This window comes from Physeter macrocephalus, chromosome 6 (genome assembly GCF_002837175.3).
Source record: "Physeter macrocephalus isolate SW-GA chromosome 6, ASM283717v5, whole genome shotgun sequence".
Classification (NCBI taxonomy): domain Eukaryota; kingdom Metazoa; phylum Chordata; class Mammalia; order Artiodactyla; family Physeteridae; genus Physeter; species Physeter macrocephalus.
Window position 1 is genome coordinate 60,995,911 of NC_041219.1, and position 23,298 is coordinate 61,019,208.

General features: G+C 38.5%; 1 protein-coding gene across 8 annotated transcripts in view; it reads right to left on the reverse strand.

Moving 5' to 3' along the window:
- LRP6 (LDL receptor related protein 6) overlaps nt 1-23,298 on the reverse strand; it is a 189,390-nt gene that overhangs the window by 33,825 nt on the left and 132,267 nt on the right. For all 8 annotated transcript variants that reach the window (XR_003680261.2, XM_028491017.2, XM_024128959.3 and 5 more), the window contains 8 exons: nt 18,433-18,649; nt 17,043-17,332; nt 15,523-15,749; nt 13,321-13,505; nt 12,366-12,692; nt 5,265-5,467; nt 3,297-3,508; nt 2,226-2,416 (listed from right to left, as the gene is read on the reverse strand). Coding sequence is in view for 7 of the 8 variants with exons in the window: in XM_028491017.2 (XP_028346818.1) it covers nt 2,226-2,416; nt 3,297-3,508; nt 5,265-5,467; nt 12,366-12,692; nt 13,321-13,505; nt 15,523-15,749; nt 17,043-17,332; nt 18,433-18,649 (1,852 nt within the window). In the remaining variant the exon portion in view is untranslated. The remainder of the gene's footprint in view (nt 1-2,225; nt 2,417-3,296; nt 3,509-5,264; nt 5,468-12,365; nt 12,693-13,320; nt 13,506-15,522; nt 15,750-17,042; nt 17,333-18,432; nt 18,650-23,298) is intronic.

The window sequence follows — 23,298 nt, forward strand, 5'->3', positions numbered from 1 at the left end:
AACGAAACTGAGTTATTTGTAGTGAGGTGGATGGACCTAAAGTCTGTCATACAGAGTGAAGTAAGTTAGAAAGAGAAAAACAAATACTGTACGGTAACACATATATATGGAATCTAAAAAAAAGGTTATGAAGAACCTAGGGGCAGGACAGGAATAATGACGCAGATGTAGAGAATGGACTTGAGGACATGGGAAGGGGGAAGGATAAACTGGGACAAAGTGAGAGAGTGGCAAGGACTAATATATACTACCAAATGTAAAACAGGTAGCTAGTGGGAAGGAGCTGCATAGCACTGGGAGATCAGTTTGGTGCTTTGTGACCACCTAGAGGGGTGGGATAGGGAGGGTGGGAGGGAGACACAAGAGGGAGGAGATATGGGGATATATGTATATGTATAGCTGATTCACTTTGTTATAAAGCAGAAACTAACATGCCATTGTAAAGCAATTATACTCCAAAAAAGATGTTTTAAAAATAAATAAATAACGATAGTGTTTTGGATTTTCTTTTTTTATTTGCTAAACTTCTTTAATAATCATGTGCTGCTTTTATAACAAAAAATAAACATTATAAACGAAGAGAAAAAGAGAAAAGGAAACAAGGGGAAAACCCACCTTAAATACTAGGAAGAGTTATAACACTGATATAAATAACTATTATACAAATGAGAGGGGATATAAGAGATACAGGTGATCAGGTAAGGGAAAGAATATACTACGCAAGGTGTGTGCATACACATGCAAAGTGAGTGCATGACTGTTTGGAATCAAAGAAGGCATAATGGAAGGGAGGCATCTGAACCTGAAAAGACAGAATTTCTTAAATTTTTAAACAAGTTACACATATATGCAAAAATATAAAACTTAAATGATACAGAAACAAATACTCTTAACATATTAGTATGCTAACCTTCCATACCTTTCTCAAGGTTTATTTGTTTGCATATTTCTCAAGGAATATACAAAAACACATACCTATATATTTATTAATAGTATTAATAGTACTGTGTGTGTGTGTGTGTGTGTGTGTGTGTGTGTGTGTGTAGTACATACATTTTTGGAGGGAATTTGCCAGTATATATAGTATATAGTGTGTGTATTTATATGTGTGTGTGTGTGTATAATATAGTTTTAAATTTTAAATAAAACTAAATCTTAATAAACATTACTATACAAGTTAATTTTAAAAATCATCCTTCTATGTCAGTACACACAGATCTACTGAATGACTGTAATAATTACTGAATGATTGTAATATTTCATACCCTTGATATACTAGAATGTATTTCTCTGTGATAGACTATTACAAATAATGCTCAGCGAACACCATTGTACAATGGGGTCAGTGTTTCTGTAAGACAGCTATCTGAAAGAGAAATTTACCAGCAAATGGCCCTCCAAAAAGGTTCTTCCAATTTCCACTTCTACAAAAGTGTATGAGAGCATGCCATTTTCTACCATTCTGGCCAATGTTGGGAATAATCAACATCATATTTTATGACTCTGACAGATATAGTGTATTATTTTAATTTCATTTCCCTGATCACTAGTGAGACCACACAGAGTATTTGGACTTCAGAAATTGGGGGTAGGGGAATAAACATGATTGTAAAGAGAGGACCACAGAGAAATGAGAAAGTAAAAAGTATATTTGAAGACAAACAAATTATTTAATTTCGTTAAAACACACCAGGAATGTTAAAATCATTTGAGTTTGAGGAGGAGTTTGTGAAAGGAAAATACCAACTTAAGCATTCAACCAGACTTTTTTTCTTCAGGTTATAAGAGTACCCTGAAGGGTTTTTTTTAGTATAGTTAGTGACATGATTAGAAACCATGCTTCAGAAAATTAATTTAGGAACAGTGTGTAAACTTTCAGGGGGGAAAAAATCAGCAGGCAGGAGACTAATCATAGGCTAGAATTCAGGCCAGAGATAAGACAAAGTAGAGCAGAAGAATTAGAAAAGGAGAAGAGATGCATTAGAAACATATTATTTACGGAGCCCAAATCAAGAAAATTGGCAAGTTATTAGATAAAGATGGAGTAATCATGTTGATGGTTAAAGAAAAAGTGCTTCCCAACCAACTTGATGCTGACTATTCTTAGTGAATAAAACTGTAAAGAAATGTGTACAAAAATAATACAATAGAAGGAAAATACAAATGCTATTGGTGAATCATCTCAATAACTCAAATCAAAATAAGGAAACACATTTCTTGGGTACCTGAGAGATCACTGCTTTCAATTCGCCGGAGATCTGAATCAGCCCAAAAGAGTTTGCCCAATCTGCTATCAAGAGCTAAAGCAATTGGTTTACTTAAGCCACTGAAAAAGAGGACCTCCCGTTCTGTTCCATCTAAAGCAGCTCGTTCAATTTTGGGAGACCTTTCCTGAAGATTGGTAAAATACATATACCTGAAGAGAAAGGAGGAAACTATAAGTTTACCAAAGTAAGAAATCACATAAAATGAGAATACTGCTGTTGATTAAGACAAAAGGAAGTAAAGTAATATTTTTAAATCTTATTTTTAAATGTTTTAGAACATATTTTTTTGAAGGTCATGAGATATATTAATTTCAATAATAGTAACAAAGGGTGCACAGAAGTTCTTAGGGAGTTAACTTTAAGGAATTAATAAAACAAAGCGTTAGATACAGGCAGCCTTATGCTTTTGGAATAATACAATACAATAAATAAAAGAAAATAGCAGTAATCAGAGAGATCTGGACAGAAAATTTTAAATTTCTTCTCTATTAGTCTATTTCATAACTGAAAATATGTCATATATGAATCATTTCTTATATTTAACTTCTATAGTTCATCTCTTTCCTGTAACTCCTTTGAAGTAAGCTACTTTCCCTGCTGAATTCCTTATCATTCATTCAGATTCAAGTAAGTACAATTTATTAAATGCAAAGCTCTATATTAAATGAAAGAAGTTGTATTAGTTCTTATCATAAAAGAACCTAAAATCTACTAGAAAACATGACTGAAAAACAATTAAGTATAAAATAAATTGGAAAGGACTAAGTATAACTAGAGAGGTACAGACATAGAGCGGTGGGTATTTGAGAGAGGAGAACGTCACATCTGGCTGGGGGTGAAGCAGATCAAGGGAAACTTCATGGAGGATGTTACAGTTCAAACAGTCCTGGAGGTATGGGTAGAAATTAGAATTAAAGCAGTAGTGACTAAGGAAGGAAATTCTAGACAGTAAAATCAGAGAAAGCAAGAATATACATGGGCTGAAAAGGAAGGCTGATGAGGGTTTCAGATGCCACCTGAGTAACATACCCTTTTTCTGGGTTTACCACAATGGCTCGAGGTCTGTCTTGCTCGCCTTTTAACACCACTCCAATCGATCTCCCATCTAATCTTGTTACATTAATGACATTGGTGGCCTCGCAAGTCCAATAGATGTAGCGGCTATAAATATCAATGCTGAGGTCATAGGGCTGTATTTCTAGGTTCTGATTCGGAACTGAGCTCACAACCACAGTAAAGCCCTAAGGAAAGAAAAAGAAACACACACAGAAAAGTTGGATTCCAAGCCAGATAGCTCCGAGGAGATCACTCACAATACTTACACTTAGGTGGTCACACGCCTGAGAAGGAACTCTCAAGTCTCAAGCGACATTTCTTAGTGAACATTTCAAGTGTTCCCTTTGGTTATTATGACATAAAGCAGTAGAGCGAGCTGAGGCCATATTAGTTGCTCTAAGAAGCTGAGAGTGCACTGATCAGAAATGAGAGTGAGAAGGTGGCAGCTGTCCCTGTAAACTAGAGACAACTGCGGCTAGAACCACACTCTAGAAATACCTCTAAAGCAGTGGTGTTCATCCAGGGGCGATTCTGCAGTTGCAAACGCCTCCACCAGGGGCACTGGCCAATGTCTGGAGACATTTTTGATTGTCACGCCTATGAGAGTGTAACTGGTTTCTAGTGGGGAGAGGCCAGGGATGCTGCAAAACATCCTACGACGTACACATCAGACCTCCACACAAAGAATTATCCAGCCAAAAATGTCAACAGTGTGGAAGTTGAGAAACTCTGCTCTAGAGACAACAGCAATTAGTCAGGGCTACAAACCACATCTATCAGTCATGTCCTTCTCTAATCCTCAAAACTACCCCCACCCCAAATTTTTTTTTTAAACAAAGCCAAGCAAGAAGAGAGGCTTTGTTCATCTGTTTTATCTGAATAAATTGTATTTTATTTACTCGGCATCTCTGAGGTAACACTCCTTAATAAGGCTATCTCGTTTATTTGCTATGTCCTCAGCTGTATAACAACAGCTATAATTTCTATCAACTAGTTATCAGCCTATTGGTCCTGGCCTACACCGTGTAAAGTGCATCTGTAGTATACCTCTACAACTATACCCCTAAATGATCCTTGGCAGCCCTAAATACACTATTTCCTTGCTTTTTTTTTTGTCAGACAAGACATGAAAAATAAGTCATCTAATCTCCCTAAATTTTAATGCATTAAAAATCCAACTTAACATTACTGTTAAAAGGAAAATGACAAATAACTATTTATAGTAATCCCGGTCTAATACTGCTTGGACACAGAAAGAAAGCAAAGAATTATGGACAGTGGTATGTAAATCATGACTAGAATGTAAGCACAGATAAGACGTGTTGATAATATTTTCATTCCTACCCCATAGTCACCAAATAATAGTTACCAAAACAAAAACAAAAAAAAATTAGACTAATCATAACATATCCTAGATGTAATTTTACTGGGACTGTGTTTTATGTTTCCCATCCTCTGAACCTTTTAAATAATAGTTAACTAGTAATAGAACTATTATTTATTGAGTGCCCACTATGTAACAGGTAATGGGCTATGTGCTTTACATTCCTTTCAGCTAAAAAGTTCATAAGAATCCTAGTGAGTGACAAAGCTGAGATCAGAACGAAGGGTTTATTTAATTTCAAAGTTTCCAACACTCCATGTAAATGCAATTAAAAAAAAAACTATATAAATGATATGGGTGGCACTGACAGTCATACTAATATATGAGTATAAGTTATTTTAATACAACACAATCTTCATTCTAATAGAATTATCAAACAATTGTTTACTCAAAGATCATTAGGAGGGAAAAAAGCTGCTAGGTTCAGAATTTCAGTTTTACACACACACACCCCTCCCCCCACACAAAAGCAGAGTCAAGACTTAAGTAAAATAGGATGGTTGGCTGGTCCAATTACTAGGCAGAAGAACTGGATTTTGAACGCAGCCCTGAATTACCTGGCTGCCATCTTCTTGTGCTTTTCGGATCATGTTTTGTCGTGAGTCAATCCAATAGAGTTGCTTGTCCAGTGGGTCATAGTCAATGGCCCGGACATTCCGAAGGCTGTGGATAGGAAGGATGATGTCAGGGCTCTGCTGTTCATCAATCACCATGCGGTTGATGGCGCTCTTTTGACTGAAGAGCAGGAAAGTAGTTGGAGCTTAAAGAAAGAAAAAAGCAAATAGGAAACATAGTTACCCTCGTCTTGTATCACTCAAAGATTTGATCAGCCTGTTGTCTGTATCTCATACAAAACAGACATGTATGTTGAAAAGGTAAGGTTGAGACAACACCCTTTGGAATGCCTCCAGAAACTCTCTTAGAGGTAACACTGATCAGCACTCTGGTTACCAAACCAGTTATGAATTTACCCCATGATAACAGCCAACTAGCCACTTTTTCTGTCTTGTCCACAGTGGTATCATAGGACACTTGATTTTAATGAAGCATTTAATAAAGAGAGACAAAATTCTCCTGTCTTCCAAGTAAATAATCCTAACTCCTCCATAACCAATTCTTGTAGGTGGAAGGAAGCCTGTGTCTCCATAGGTCAAAGAAGAAACTTCAAGATTGGTTTTAGTCTCACTTCTCACACTATTTAGTCACTTGATCTTAACTAAGGCCCTAAACCTCTCTGGGTCAAAATCTACTCAACTCTAAAATAAGGTCATAGCTATGCTGTCCTGCTCATTGAGTTGCTATAAAAATTTTACAACATATGTGAAAATACTTTAAAAACTGTAAGGCATTATGGCAATTATACCTCAACAAAAAACTGTAAGGCATTATGTAAATGTCAAGTAAAAATAACTACTGTTTATTATTATCAGTAGTAGCAGTAATAAACTTGGTATTAGTAGGATTCAAACCAACCCTCACTGGCTGCAGATATAGGCTTAATATTTTGCATAGTGGGTTGCAAGGAGACGGAGCCAGTAAAAAAAAAAAACAACACACACTTAAGTTGATGCCCTAAATTTATGAAATGGGAAAATGCAACAGAGACAACATTTCCCTTTCCCAGGGACTCGGCCTCTGCATCTCTAATCTAGAAAAGGACAGCATCTGGCAGTGCTACCAAAAACTTCAAAGTCTAATAGCATTTTTAAAATCTTCATTTAAAATATATGTAAAAATTCCGTAATTATACTCTTGTTGCTCAGTCACCACCTAAATCCAGGAGAATTTTGTCCTTCTCAGGGATATAAACATAAATGGCCAAGACAGAACTCCCTGCTTTATTTCCCCTTAAACCCCATTCTTCACAGCTCCATTATTTGTGGTTCCCTGGTTGACTTTACATTTACACCCAAATGTATATTGGCTTAAATCCCAAAGAAATTCACTGGTTCTCACAAAGAAACTTGGTATTCACAACACTGAAATTCAGCTTTGAGTTCCTCACTGGCTAAAAGTCCACACCTAGCTTGAAAGATTTAGAAAGTATTCCAATGATCCCACTGGAACTCTCCATTACCTGGAGTCCATAACATATTGATTTAACAACTTTCAGCAATTTTAGTAGAACCCATGCCTTAAGCAGTAAGAATACAGGTCACAATAGAGTAGTTAACAAGTCTCCCATCTTTTTTTTTTTAAGAATTATTTTTTTGGCAGTATTACATTCTTGTAAATCAAGAAAATAGAAAAAAAAAGTTCTGAATTCTAAATTTCCAACAAAATAAGCACCGCTTATACTAAGACATACAATGAAACTCAGAAGAAAGACCCCACAGTTTTAGGTGTCAACTTTTCCTGCCTGGGAAATAATCAAATATATATTTGGCTCCAAGTATGTTTCACTGGGTACTTTTTTTGAGTCAAGTTTTAACCTTTAATAAGATTCCATGATTAGGTGTTCTAGAAATGTAGATTAAGACAAAGCCAAATATGGCTCCAAATAAATGCTTGTTTCAAAAAGTCTATGGATGACATTAATAATTACAGCTGGCTAAATATTTCTAAGAGGAAGCTGATGTTTTGACTTATTTACAAAAGTGACAAAGAATGTGCAATTTTGTAAGCCTAAATCCATCCTAATTTATGTAACCTCTAACCACCACTCCCTCATCTCCTGCAGAATGCTTTCAAAACTGTCCTATGAGGTTGTCTCTGTTTTGCAATCCCGCAACGAAGACAGCCACATGCAGAAGTCGGAGGATGAGGTAGGAGGAAGCTCTTCAGCTCTCCCTTGAAGACACAAGTGTTCACCCAAAGCTTAAAGAAAGGTATTACTCTGGTGTAAGAACAGCGTAAATGACAAGGCCAAGCCCACCATGTCTGACTGTGCCATTTGTACACTGTGCCAAAGGCACCAAGTAGGGACTGAAGTCCAGTCCACACTTCATTAGCCAAGTCAAGCACCTATGCAGCTGCAGCTGCCCAGAGGAAACATCTTTTCCCAATTTGCACAAAGGTTCCATAGAGGCCAACCACTTCAGTACTGAACAAGGGATTACACAATTTGGCCTCCTGTTTCCTCTCTGACTTAATCTCTATTCACTGTGTTCCACAGACACTGGCCTCCTAGGTGTTCCTCTATTATGCCTGACATGCTTCCCCCTAGGGCCTCTGCATTTGCTATTCCCTTTTGCTTGACAGGTCTTCTCCCAGATATCCAGCAGAGCTCATTTCCTCACCTCCTTCAGTTCCAGACATAGTGTCACTTTTACAGTCGGGACTTCTCTCATGACCCTACTGAACACTGTGATCCTCTTACCCACACTTTCTTGCTCTTAGTTTTCTCCATAACACTCATCTCCATCTAACTCATGACAGAGTTTACTTAATGAGTTCATTATCTGTCCCACTGAAATGTAAGCTCCATGAGGGCAGGGATTAATATCTATTTTATTCAGTGCTACATTCTTCACTGGCTCAAATGATGCCCAGTGTGGATTAGGTGTTCAGTAAATATTCATTGAAAGAATAAATGAGTAAACAAATGAAGAAACAAGCATGAGATGATGATAACTAAGGACAGCCCTGTAGCCATGATTTTGAAAGTAAGGAAATAAAGTTATTTCAGAAAACTGGGAAAGAAAAGAAACAAGCGGGCTTCCCTGGTGGCACAGTGGTTGCGCGTCCGCCTGCCGATGCAGGGGAACCGGGTTCGCGTCCCGGTCTGGGAGGATCCCGCATGCCGCGGAGCGGCTGGGCCCGTGAGCCATGGCCGCTGGGCCTGTGCGTCCGGAGCCTGTGCTCTGCAATGGGAGAGGCCGCAGCAGAGGGAGGCCCGCATACCACCAAAAAAAAAAAAAAAAAAAAGAAAAGAAACAAGCATTTATTTAGGAACTCCAAGATGTCACACATCATACCAGATGTCATCCAATCCCCCAAATTACTCCATTTTATAGGTGAGCAAACTCAGAACGGTTAAGTAATTTCTAGAGAAAGGCTCAGAAAGGTTAAGTAATTTTTCCCAGGTCACAAAGCTGCTGCTGAATGGAAGAGCACATGTTTTTCCAAATCCTGTCCTGCTTCTTCATTCTTCTATTTAACAATGATTTCTTGAAGGACTACTATTTACCGAACACTTTTTTAGGCATCTAAGATACATCAGTGGAAAAAGAGGACAAAAATGCTGCTTCATGGAGTTTATAGTCCAGTAAACAGATAACAAGTAATAAGCATAATAAAGAGGCTATAGTATATAAATAACAGAGTATATAAATTATACTGTATATCAGAGAGTGATTAGGTGTCACAGGAAAAAGAAAAATGGCGGGTAGGGGGCGCTGGCAACGTCAGATAGGGTGGAAGGATGACTCGCAGCTTTGAATCGGGCAGATCGGGTCTCCCTGTGGGGGTCACAATTCAGCAAAGACTGGAGGTGAGGTATATCCACGCAAATATTTGCAGGAAGAACATCCCAAGTAGAGGACATAAGCAGTACAACAGTCCTGAAGTAGGAGTAACTGGCATATTTGAAAACAGCAATGAGGCTGGTGTGGCTGCCATGGAGAGAGCAAGAAAGAGAATGGTAAAAGCTGAGGTTAGCGAAGCAAAGGGGTACAGATCAGGGGTGTGAAGTGTGGGGTACAGATCGTGCAGGAACTTGTAGGCCATTATAAGAACGAGGTTTTCACTCTGTGTGGAATGGGAGGTTTTGAGCAGAGTAACAACGGGAGCTGACCTAGCTTTTGAAACACAGGTCTAGGAGTAAATTACACAATGTTAGAAAACTTTTTGAGGGCAAGTACTTCGTGTTAGACTTCTCTTGTAATCTGCTTTGGAATCTAATACATCTGTGCACAAGTATCAAATAGTACTCATTATAGAAAGAACACGCAACAGGAAGCCTCCTGAAACACTGCCAATCATCTCAGAAAGAGCCAAAGACAGACATGAGGGACACTCAGCACTGATTTCTCAAGACCTTCACTCACCAACTAGCACACACTGGTAAAATGAGCCCAAACAAGAATGACCTCAAAAGGTCTTTCCATATTCTTCTGTCTCCATCCTCCATCACTTATTACCCCCATTTTCTCCTTCCAAAGTTAAACTTCTTAAAAAAGTTGTCTACATAACACATACACTACCAGCCCTTCCTTTTCTCCATTCACTTGTTGATCTATTCCCATCTTTCACCATTACCTCCTTGAAATTACTTTTTTCAGGGTTACTAATAACCACCTCATCCAAATATCCAATGGATACTATTTTAGGCCTCACCTTACTCAACCTGTCAACAGCATTAACAGTTCTATTTTGAAACAATCTTCTCTCTTGTCTTCTGTGTTCTTCTGGTTCTCCTCTGGCCTTTCTCGCTGCTGCTTTTCTGTGCCCACTGCGAGCTTTCTCTCTCCTCAACCAGAGTTCCTGAGGTTACCAGACCCCTTCTTTTCGCCACACTAGAGTTGGCAAACTATGGCCCACAAGGTAAATCTGGCCTGCTGCCTGTTTTTATAATAAAGTTTATCAGAATTGAGCCACATTTTTAAAATGTAACATCTATGGCTGCTATCACACTGCAGTGTACAGACCTGAATAGGTGTGAGAGAGACTACAGGATTCACAAAGCCTAAATATTTACTCTCTGGCTCTTTAAGGAAAAAGTTTGCTGACCCCAGGTCTATACCTTCTCCCTAAGTACCTATTTTAAATACATGCTGGCATTTCTAAAATTAATACCTCTAACCTCATCTCTCTCTCTCTCTGAGCTATGGATTCTTCTACACAATTTCTTTCTTTCCTTCTTTCCTTCCTTCCTTCTTTCTTTCTTTCTTTCTATGGCTGCATTGGGTCTCTGTTGATCTAGCTATCATCTATCTCTCTATCTTATCTATCATCTATCTATCTATCTATGGCTGCGTTGGGTCTCCATTGCCGCAAACAGGCTTTCTCTAGTTGCAGTGAGTGAGGGCTACTGTTCGTTGCAGAGCGCAGGCTCCTCATTGCGGTGGCCTCTCTTGTTGCGGAGCACGGGCTTTAGGCACGTGGGCTCTAGAGCGCAGGCTCAGTAGTTGTGGCGCATGGGCTTAGTTGCTCCGCGGCATGTGGGATCTTCCCGAACCAGGGCTCGAACCCATGTCCCCTGCATTGGCAGGCGGATTCTTAACCACTGCACCACCAGGGAAGTCCCTACAATTACCTATTTAATATTTCTATTTCCCATAGGAAGATCAATACAAACCTAAAATTATTTTTTAATTCTTTTTGAAAATTAATCCTCCCCATTTACTATCTACTTAACTGCTCAAACCAAAAATCTAGGAGTCATCCTTGCTTCCTCCCTTATTCTTCCTCATATACAACTCATTAACAAGTTCTGTTCATTCCAGTTTCAAAATATACCTTGAACCCATCGACGTCTCTCCATCACGACTGCCACCAGCCCCAGCTAACCCGACCTGCATTATCACAAGAGTCTGACTGCCCTGCAACCACTTATTTTCCTCCTCAAATCCATTCTCCACAGCAATCAAATCATGTTATTGTATCTCATTCAATTTTCACAGCAACCCTACAAATTAGTTACTATTATTATTCCCATTGTACAAATGAGAAAAATTAAGGCTTAAAAAATTTATGTGATTTGCTTTGGTAAAACACAAAACTAATGTGTGACAGAGATGCCAAATCATTAAACTATATAAACTGATGTTCTTCCTTTTTCAGAACTGAAGTCTTGTGTCAGAGCAGACTAAATCCTTTCCTATGTGACCTCCTATACTTTCAGGCAGAGAATAAGGTAATTCCAATAGCTCACTATCTCCAATATCCTAGAGCAATTTTGTTACCTTCTAACCTAGTGAACCTCACCCCACTTCTCTCCCACGAGTCTCCTTCTTCTGATCTGTTTCTTTATCATGTCTACCAATTTGTTCTTGTCTCTCCACCAAGACATGGGCGTTCATGCACACCTGAATCAGAAATCAGAACTCTCCCAGCCAACCATCGTTTGTTACGCACTGTGTTCGGGTGTTCTTAGCACTGTGTGTGTGTGTCTCTGTGTGCACGTGAATCTGAGAAGATCTGGTAACATCAGCGAGAAATAAGTGGCGACCACTCACTATGTTCTGAGCATGTGCTCTCTAGGCTCCCTTCCCCATCTATTTACTACTGTTTCATACTGGGCTAAACTTACTCATAGCATTTTCTGCCCGGCCTCTTACACACTTAAATTCTTCATCTTTAGCCTATTCTATGAATTTCAAAGGACAAGGAGATTGTATTTTGTAGATTCTCTTTGTTGTACTGTTTGTACTGTTCTTCTTTTCTTTTATCATGAATAAATAGGTATAGCACACATATGTGCTGTCTCTCTCAAAGAAGCTATGCAAATTTTTCAATACATATTTAATCCCCAAGGATAAAAGACTTACTTTTTCTATAGTATCAATTTTTCCATAACATCAACTAGTTAGCACCAAACAAATAAAAATAACAAAAACTTGCATTTTTCCACGTTTAGTCCTTCCCTTTTATTAAACAAATGATCAACTCTGGACCTCTACAACTTTTTACTCTAGAAAGAACATGAACTACAGTGTTTTCAAAATCCTGCTTTCTCCTCTAATTCTAGATTACTTTGCGGGGGAAATGCAGCTTACCACTACAAGTCCTGTTGTCAGCATTAAGAGAGTAGTGGGCAGGGCATCCACAAACAAAACCTCCAACTGGCACTGCCAAGCAGAGGTGGGAGCAGTGCCCATTGCTGGAAGCACACTCATTCCACCCTGCCTGCCGAGAGGAGTGAAACACGAGGATGTCCATCACATAATCCAAATGGCCCTGAATGATGGTGCGGTTTTGGCCACTAGTCTTGTTGGCACGCTCGATGCTGCGTCGGCTCCAGTCCGTCCAGTAGATGTAATCTTGGTACTGAGTTAAGCCAAAAGGATGAGGCAAGTCATCTGCTATAACCTCACGGTTGAGTCCTGTTTTCAAAAAGGCAGTAGAAAGGGGAGAAGCAGAGAGATGAAATGTGTGAGAATGTAAGAGTCTTGTTGGCAAAAATAAAATAAAATGTTAACATATAAAACATTACTTTTGTAAGCAATTTAAAACAGAATTCCTTTAAAAGCAATTCTTAAACCAGACTGGTCCTCTGAAATCAACCCACCGGCAGTCTGACCCCATGCCTCAAACTAATATTCTTGCTACAAATCACTGAGTTTGTTTAAACTCCTGTAAATGGTCTATTTTGATTGTGGTCTTATTTTCCCTCCATAAAGGTCTATAGTTCAACTATTTTTCCTTCCATAAAAGGATGGAAATGCATATATTGTATTATACCGGTACAAAAAGTCACTTCAGGAATATCCAGGGTGTTATAAATTCCATTATAAGCCTAACAGTAATGAAATTTCCACATATTAAAGAGATATGAATCCAAGTACTTGGCCCACTATTAATAAATAGGATACAGTGTGAGATAGAGGAAGAAACTAGACATTCATATGAAGTTTTATTAATAGTATCTAACCTATGGTAAACAGCAGCCACTGATTTCTGCACAGAAAGGATTATATACTATCTGTCTGAACAAAAAGGAGTACAGCTTACCAAGCATATTTGAAGATTCTATTAAGTTGGTGTCCAGGTCTGTCCAATAAAGCCTCCTTTTAGCATAATCAATAGTTAGGCCATTTGCTCGCCCCACATTTGGAACTAATGTAGTACGTTCACTTCCATCCATGGCAGCTCTGTCTATCTTAGGCTTTCCACCCCATTCAGTCCAATACATAAATCTAAATTCAAAACAGTGGATATTTAACATTTCATTTTTGTCTATTTGGGAGAAAGGATCATATTCATGCATAGTAACTAAATGAATTTAAAGAAAATATACATTAAGTCAAGGAAATTGGTAAAGCAAAATCATAGCTACAATTTTTTTCAAGAATACTGGCAGCCTCAACTAAATATTTTTTCTCATATCCTAAAAAGGAAGTGAGTCAGCTTTCCTTAGTCTTTCCAATGAATTTGTTCCATCCAAAACCTAGGAACTGGAAACAAACCAATGATTTCCTTATTGCGGCACTTGCGTTTATAAAACTAATATTCAAGAAGTTAGCAAAGAATTAAAGCTCTGGTCTCAGAACCTGATTCACTTCAGAACAAAATATTTGTATTTCTGAATACAAGTAATTCTAATTTTTTAATTTTTAAACTTCTTTTCAATTTGTGTCATCAACTCTCCCCCAAACTAAGTTGCAGCAGTACATCAAGGGTAAAAATTAATAGCCTTTAACTGAAATTTAAAAGCAAAGTTTGAAAATGTATTTGGTCACATGGTCCAAGGTAATGTACTGCTACGTGTAAGAGCAACAAACCACCCCTTAATGTGTCAGCTGGTCAGTGAACACTATTACTACAACCCCTGTGAAATTTTAGAACACTCTTTTGCTTTTATTGTACTCTTTTGAGTTTTTCACCTTAACCTTAGAGCGGCCCAACAGTATAGGCTTTTTACACATGAGGAGGCCAAGGCACTAAAAGTGTGACTGATTTGTCTAATGTTTTCAAGCCGGTCATATGGCAGAGCGAGAACTAGAAGCTAATCCTTAGCCAAAAGCCCTTTCAGCTGAACTAGTAGTGCTAGTTTCAAGACACTCTGAATACTGGGACTAGGAATGTTCTCCACATGCCAGGTCTCATCGAATACCCATGGGAGACATTCACTCATCAGTCTGTTAGCTGATGGTTGATTTGGTAGCAATGTATGCACACGCTTTTCTGAAAACTGAAGTTGTCTCGGTCTTTGTTTGCATTTGTCCTTGTCAGCTGACAGGCACGTGCACACCCTGTTTGCATCTGTACTTGTCAGCTGACAGGCACGTGCACACCCCAAGAGCCCAAGAGAAAACAACTGTGGGAGAAATTTCACAGTTGCCAGAAGCCACATAAACTAGAGTCCTTCGTCCCAACTTCTAAATATATCTGTCTGGTAACTAATGTTTAGAATAAAAATCACCATAACCCAATCACAACATGTCAGCACAGAGAAGGTGCTTTCAGTATGACCTTCTTAACTACATGGCTAACAAGCTAACCATGGAACTGACTGATTCAGAGAAACTATTTTTCATTACGGCTATAGTAAATATGTTTGTATGTTCACATTGTTAACTTCTGCTTTTTAAAATGGAGTTATTCTTCAAATTTCAGATTTCTTAGATGCTGGCTTTTTAAAACTTGCTAAATCACGTAAGAAGGATCATCTACTGTTGAAAAACATGTCACGTTGTAAATAAATAGTTTATTTATCAGAAAGTTCACTGTTTAATATCAAAGTTTCCCCAAGTTCATAATAATAATCAAACTAATTGTCCATTTTTGAATTAACAAACATTCTAGAATGGAGCTTGTAAAATGCAGTTATTTCTTAGCACACATTATTTCAGTGGGTTTCCTTTCATAGGTTTGGAATCTGGTGTAACTTGGGAGAGAGTGCAAGCAAATACAGACTTGATGACACCTTTAAAAAGGCTGTCTACTTAGTATATAAGTATGATCATTAATATTTAATTATTAATCCATTTCACTAATCTTTTTCACCCAATGTTAATGATGACAGAAGTCAAATTTAGCTAATCATTATTAATTCTAAATCAGTGAAATCTCAACTAATGGTTTTAAGATAAAGCCTGTCTATGGTTGACTTGTCAAATTCCTAATAAGCATTATTTAAGACATCAAGAACAAAATCCATAACTTGGCCATGAACAACGCAGTTGCAAAGAATGCATACAAAAAGCTGTTTACCCTTCAGCGGGGTCCAATGCAAGAGCTCTGGGACTATCTAGGTCTTTCCACACCAAAACTTGTCGGTGCTGCCCGTCCAACTTTGATACCTCAATTCGATTTGTTCCTGTGTCTGCCCAGTACAAGTTCTTCCCAAGCCAGTCTACTGCCATGCCTTCTGGATAATCTAAGCCAAATTCTACCACATGTTCCAGTGCACTGCCATTCATAAAGGCTCTGCTGATGGTCTGCAAAAATAAGATTAACAAAAAAGTCACAGGGCTTAAGTACAAAACACCATTCAGAAGGAATGTATGGTTTGGTTTTCAGTGGGTGGGAGGATCCAGAAGAGCCAGAGGCATAGTTTCTCAATACAATTCACATATTTTATGAGCAAAGAAAAAAAAATGATGTCAATCTCTAATAAATGCAACTGTGACCTCAAGTTTTATTGCCAATTCAGGGAGAAAGTTTTGAAATTTTTAAGGACCAGAAATTTATTCTAGTAAAACAGTGGAATGACTATTCTTGTAAAATTTATTAGTAATCAAGTGAAAAAGTTGTGACCAGAATGTTGTAGACTTTTAACTGGTAGCTTCCTGAAGGTACTTGAGAGTGTGCGCATGTCACTGTGTCAACTGAAGATCTCAACAACCTTATACTGATACCTTATAGAAGTGCATATGACTATTATCATACCATTACCAGTGTAGCTTTGAATCCCCTAAAAATTAAAACCGTCATAATTCAAGCTATTAATAATAGCTGCTACTTCATGGCAAGTACTATCCTAAGTACTTTGTGCACATATATTTTCTCATTTAATCCTCACAACAGCCCTGCAACATAGACATCATCGCTATTTTCAAGATGAGGAAACTTACAAGCCCACACAATAAAAGCCAAGATAAAGCATTTATTCACTCATTTAACAGATTTTACTGAACACCATTAGAATCCAACTCTGGCTCTAACATTCCATGATTTTTGCACATGAGACAAAATTCTACACAAGTTATCTAAAACAAGTCCAAAACAATCTGGAAGAAGGAAAAAGCTTATTCTCCAGATTTTCTGGTTAAGAGCTCCTCCTTATTGACTCAGTGTGCTTTTCAATATTTATTCTGGGGTGGGGGGAAAGGTATGCTATAACTCATAATTGGCATTTTCAACCTCAGTCAGGCGCCCCAAAATTTTTTAAAATAAATTTAGAGTCAAGTCTCTATAAGCCATTTATATGAAGCATACAATTGCTTACTCTCTAACTGAAGAAAATGTCACTCATTATATTCAAACAGAACAAAGTAGAGGAAGATTATGTCTTGCAGATTTAGAACACTCAAGCAAAGTATCTTGCACTAAAAGATACTTAATAAAATATTGAATGGGCCTTTCCCTCGACTTCCTTTAAAAAGTTAAGTGTTTTTGTAGAACTCTGCCTGTTAAGTAATGAGGAAGGTTGATAATAGCACGAAGACTCAGAAATCCTAGACGCTCTCCCTTTTAGCCCCCAGTTTTAATATTCCACTTCTTTTGCTAACCTTGAGTGATATGTCAGTCCAGTAAATTCGGTTGTCTGTCACATCAAAATCCAGAGCAGAAGCTTCTTTGACACCAGTGAGCGGGATGGCCACGTTATTATTGTTAGTTTCCAAAGAAATTCTCCTGATATCTGCTCTCCGTGAAAACAGAAGGAAAGCCTCTGGGACAATGCAGGTCTTCGTGTCACTGATGAGCTCAAAGCCAATGGGGCAGGCACAGCGAAGGCCCTGAGGTCTGTAGAGGCAGAGATGGCTACATCCCCCATTCTCCTCAGCGCAGGGGTTGGAACCTAAAATTATAAAAGGGCACAGAAGGACACACGCATTGACACAATCAACACATTTTCAATTTTAAATGACTAAGCATCTGTTTCACAAAGACCAAGGATTATATATTTGCTCCCAAATCTAGAGTTTCAGTTGTAATCTGATAAACATGCACTATGAGGGTTAACAGGGAATAAAAGGCCAGGCACAGCTGTGCAGGCCTACAGTCCCAGCTACTCGGAAGCAGGATGGCTTGAGCCCAAGAGTTTTGATCGGTAATGCTCTATGCTGATGGGGTATCCGATTAAGTTGGCATCAGTATGGTGACCTCCCAGGAGTGGGGACTACCAGGGTGCCTAAGGAGTGAACTGGCCCAGGTTGAAAACGGAGCAGGTCAAAACTCTTGTGCTGATCAACTGGGAATAAAGGTATGACAAAAATACTTTCCTTTGTACCCACAGTAAACTTTAAGTAAACTGCATTATTCATACAGTAGAATTTCTTTTCATGAACAGGTGTGTGTGTGTGTTAAGTTTAGCCCTTCGATTCAAACTATGTGGCCAGAGTACTAAGCCAACATTTAAAAGGTTATTCCTGCCAATCAATCTGATAACTTAAAGTTCTCATTTGTTTCCAGGTAAACAACTTTAAAGAAAGTTCTCGATGCCAAAATTATTCATGGACCATCTACATGGTACCCGGCACTAGGTCATCCCTGAATATCACTGAACTTGGTGATATGCTGAAAATATGTTTGGAGGTTTCAGGAACCAAAAGAAGAAAGTGATTTGGAGTATTTTCCCTGGGACATTTATTTACTTTCTCTGGTTCTTACATTTAGGGTTTGACAGTAGGGAGGTGGAAGGAAACGGAATGACAGTCCCTGAGAAAGAAGATAATTGTCTAAAAGCTGTTCACTGTCTTCCTTAGCCCACTATAAGACACCATGGGATATGATGTAAAAGGTATCACACTTTGGGAAAAACGTACTTGTACCACAAAGAATTTATGTATATCCCCTCAAAACATCAACAATTGACACTGCTGACTTTACAAGCTGCTGACTGTCTCTATCTTTTCTTATTCCCGGTTCAATCTCTAAGAGAACTGTGGAATTACTTACCAATGATTCGACGAACATTTGTGGCCTTCAGGCCCATGAGGTCAGGGAGCTGGTCTATGATGATTTCCCGCTCTGCACTTCGTTTGTGTACTCTTTCGATGCTACGCCTCTGCCAGTCAGTCCAGTAAACATAGTCACCCAACAAAGTAAACCCAAATATGTGGGGAATTTTGTCTTCCACTAGCACTCGTCTCCCAGTCCCATCGGTATTCATAACCTTCAAGTTTAAGTTTAAAGAGAAGGAAGAGGAAAAGATTTGTACTTATTCTTCAAATGTATGTAAAAATGACAAAACCAACTGTGCCTACATCAAAATCCAAGTGTCATCTTAGTTACTCCTATTACAATGCTTTCACAAAATGACAACATGTTGATTTAATGAGAATGATTTCAAAGACTCAATGTAGGCTCATATTTTACCTCTATTTCTCCAGTCTTTTATTACCCTTCCTTCTAAAAATTCTGGCAACATTAGATTTAGTATGCACCTCCTCTATTAAATGACTGTGTAAAAATTATAAGTACAATATTATCACATTTGTACATTTGTTTTCAAATTATAGTGTACCTTTGCACATATTATTTTATTACGTATTGTGTTTTATAACATATTTTATTTTATCCTGAGAGTTTTGCCTGTTTGACATCTAAGGAAACTAAAATTCAAATAAAGTTACACAGCTTGTAAACAGAGTTGATGTCTTTTTTAGGACTCCTACTTAGTGTATTTTTTATTTCATTGTTTTTGTTTAAAAAAAAACAAAAAACAAAAAAACACCCTAGATACTCTCTCTGCAACTAAGTTTCAAGTAACTAGGATGTATCGGCTCTTTCCAACTACCCTATAGCACAGCGGTCCCCAACCTTTCTGGCACCAGGGACCAGTTTCATGGAAGACAATTTTTCCACGGACAGGGTGGAGGAGGACGGTTTCAGGATGATTCAAGCACATTACATTTATGGTGCTCTTTATTTCTATTACTATTACACTGTAATATAATATGAAATATATAACGAAATAATTATACAGCTCACCATAATGCAGAATCAGCAGGAGCCCTGAGCTTGTTTTCACTTGCCACTCACTGACAGGGTTTTGATATGAGTCTGCAAGCAATCGATTTATTATGGTCTCTGTGCAGTCAGACCTCTCTGCTAACGATAATCTGTATTTGCGACCTAGAGCCCTCACATGCGCAGTTCACAGTAGGGTTTGCGCTCCTATGAGAATCTAATGCCGCCGCCGATCTGACAGGAGGTGGAGCTCAGGCAGTAATGCGACCAACGGGGAGCAGCTGTAAATACAGATGGAGCTTCGCTCGGCTCACCTCCTACTGTGCAACCCGGTTCCTAACAGACCACAGACCACTATTGGTCCTTGGCCCGGGGCTGGGGACCCCTGCTATAGCAACATTATTAAATTCATTCTGACATTTTCATTGTAAACATCAGCAATTTCCCTAGAAGTGGCAAAGGCGTCTTATCTGTCTCTGACATTGCAGAAACATGTACTAATCTTCTGTTCTAAAAGACAGAGGAAGTATTCTAAAGCACCAACTTCCAAGTCCTCATCTGAGAACATTCCTATCATTTAAAGTGGCCTGTGTACCAGGCAAATCAGCCTTCAGAAATGTTATTCTGTTACTAATAACGTACATACAAACACCCACCTAAAAAGAAGTATCAGGCATAATCTTATACAAGTATTAATTTTTTATTCATAAATTATATTCCATGTAAGTCTTATTGACTTACATGTGATGCCTAGATGGAATAACAAGAAAATATCTTTATCTCTCCTCTCTAAAAATTTTAAAACACTTGCTGACCTTCCCCAAACATCCAAACCTTGGAAACAAAACACTTAAAAATTGAGCAAAATTGTGCTATATTCTTGTATCTTCACTTGCAAATATCAATAAATATTTGATTTATATCTGATGGAAGAGAGATTATATTAGTTGGATGTTTATCTGTTCATATTAGATACAAGAGGACTTCTCTTAAGCCAACTGAATAAATCTATATTTAAATATAATGTTTTTTAAAAGTCAAAAACATAGTTAAAAAGAATTAAATACTACTCCAACTCCTAACATTACATACTTTTTAAAGTTAATAATTTATGCTTGAGACATGAGTTTAGATTTTTTACATTCATATTTTCTTGCAACAGACCATTCCTGGATATATTTTATGATGTCTACGGTTTATCTTAAAATTACTTTGGTGTTTAAGAGTAAAATGACTAAGCGGAGAAAAAGGGTTGATAATCTGTTTTCATATATAACTAGGATGTGATCTCTAGAATAGCAGGAACCTAATTCATCTATTTATGTCTTTCACAGCTACTATTAAAGAGCCTGGCAGAGAACTCAATAAATATTTGTTAAATAATTTTTAAAAGGCGGGACCTTCCCTGGTGGTGCAGTGGCTAAGAATCCGCCTGCCAATGCAGGGGACACAGGTTTGAGCCCCGGTCCGGGAAGATCCCACATGCCGCGGAGCAGCTAAGCCTGTGCGCCACAACTACTGAGCCTGCGCTCTAGAGTCCGCAAGTCACAACTACTGAGTCCGTGTGCCTAGAGCCCGTGCTCCGCAACGAGAAGCCACCACAATGAGAAGCTCGCGCACTGCAACGCAGCATAGCCCCCGCTCGCCACAACTAGAGAAAGCCCGCGCGCAGTAATGAAGACCCAATGCAGCCAAAAATAAATAAATTAAAAAAAAAAAAAACTTTTAAAAGGAGACAGGTTTCCTAATACAGTCAAGAAACCTTCTTAAAAATGGAAATTAAAATTTATATAACAGTTCTTTTCCTCAGATCCTAGCTTAGCCATGTGAATGAATGAAAGGTATTCTTGCCCAAATTTTAAATCCATGTGAAAATGCATACTACTGCCTACTTTTAGAGAATGGATACATTCCTGATCCCTCCTAAAAGCAAAGCTCCAAGAAAGAATTTCTGGCCCCATTTTATTACTGCCTGGAAACTCTGATCAGGGTGAAAATCTTTCCTTTATTAGACATAATTTAGAATAGTCATTATTTTAGGTGGGAGAAGCTTATTTTAAAACTCTGTCCATGGGCTTCCCTGGTGGCGCAGTGGTTGAGAGTCCGCCTGCCGATGCGGGGTACAGGGGTTCGTGCCCCGGTCCGGGAAGATCCCACATGCCGCAGAGCGGCTAGGCCCCTGAGCCACGGCCGCTGAGCCTGTGCGTCTGGAAAAACTCTGTCCTTTTGCCTCCACCCTAATATGGAGATTCTCTCGTGACTCTGGTATCTTCCTCTACCCTCCTTGCAAGAATTTCCTCCCAATACTATGTCCTTCCTTCCCAGGATCTCCAATTTCTCCCTCTCCATAATGTCCTTCCTTTCTGCCTTTAACACAGTTTCCACCATTACAGGGAGACACTGTTTAAAAGCTGAATGATTCTGTTTTTGCTGCCATGTTCTCTGAATGATCTGTAGCTGCTGCCTCCACCTCCCACCATTCATTCCCTTACCTCCCTACGACGGGGTACAGGGGTTCGTGCCCCGGTCCGGGAAGATCCCACATGCCGCAGAGCGGCTAGGCCCCTGAGCCACGGCCGCTGAGCCTGTGCGTCTGGAAAAACTCTGTCCTTTTGCCTCCACCCTAATATGGAGATTCTCTCGTGACTCTGGTATCTTCCTCTACCCTCCTTGCAAGAATTTCCTCCCAATACTATGTCCTTCCTTCCCAGGATCTCCAATTTCTCCCTCTCCATAATGTCCTTCCTTTCTGCCTTTAACACAGTTTCCACCATTACAGGGAGACACTGTTTAAAAGCTGAATGATTCTGTTTTTGCTGCCATGTTCTCTGAATGATCTGTAGCTGCTGCCTCCACCTCCCACCATTCATTCCCTTACCTCCCTACGACCGGCTGACGACAATCTGTGACTCGGCTCAAATGACTACTGAAAATGATCAGTGACTACTTTTCTGTTCTTCTCTGCTCTTGTGCTCTTCTGCACAATCTGCTTTCTATCTCATCTCACTGGTTCCTCTTTCTTTTTTCAAATCTGGCTGGATATGTTCCAAGATTTCCTGAGTTGTTCTCTGTCTATAAAACACCTTTCAATGAGCCCATCAAGTCTTAAGGCTTTAATATTACCTTATGCAGAAAAATTACAAATATGTAAAGTTCTAGTCTAAAGTCTCATCAGTTTCCGCTGCAGTATTTCCCACTGCATCTCCCAGAAAATGTACTGCTACCTCATCTAAAATGTCAGATACTTAACAGGAAACCTATCTTCTCCATTAGGGGGAGGAGTTCATCATCCTATCAGAGAACATCTAACACAGACTGCTAAACATTCTGTATTACAGAACTCTAAAATAATACTTTCTTACAAGCGTATGGTACAGTAAAACGTGTCTGCTTTTACCTTATTCTTCGTTTCAGTATTATCTTAAATCAACTGTTATCTTAATTTAATAAATTAATACTAATTTTGCTGATTACTATGCTCCAATATTGGCCTTCCTGTTAAAATTTATTTACTGATCTAAAAGCATACACTAGTTGCCTAATACTGAACTTTTTAAAAAATAAAATCTAAATTTCTACTTCAAAAATATTACAGGATCAACCAACTCTCCTCTTTCAGTTATGTGTCCTGAAACATTCTTGTTTGTTCATTTTGAGAAATTAACAACTTAAACAAAGATAGCTGATTAGCTATGAATTTAGATAATGGGCAAAGAATGAAACTGAAAACCACAGTGAGAAAAAATAACAAAAAGATAATTCCAAAAGATTCTTCTGGTTTACATAACTCAGCATTTTCTTATTTAGCATTTATTCTTTATTCTTCTGCTCTCTAAAAATCTCTTATGATTA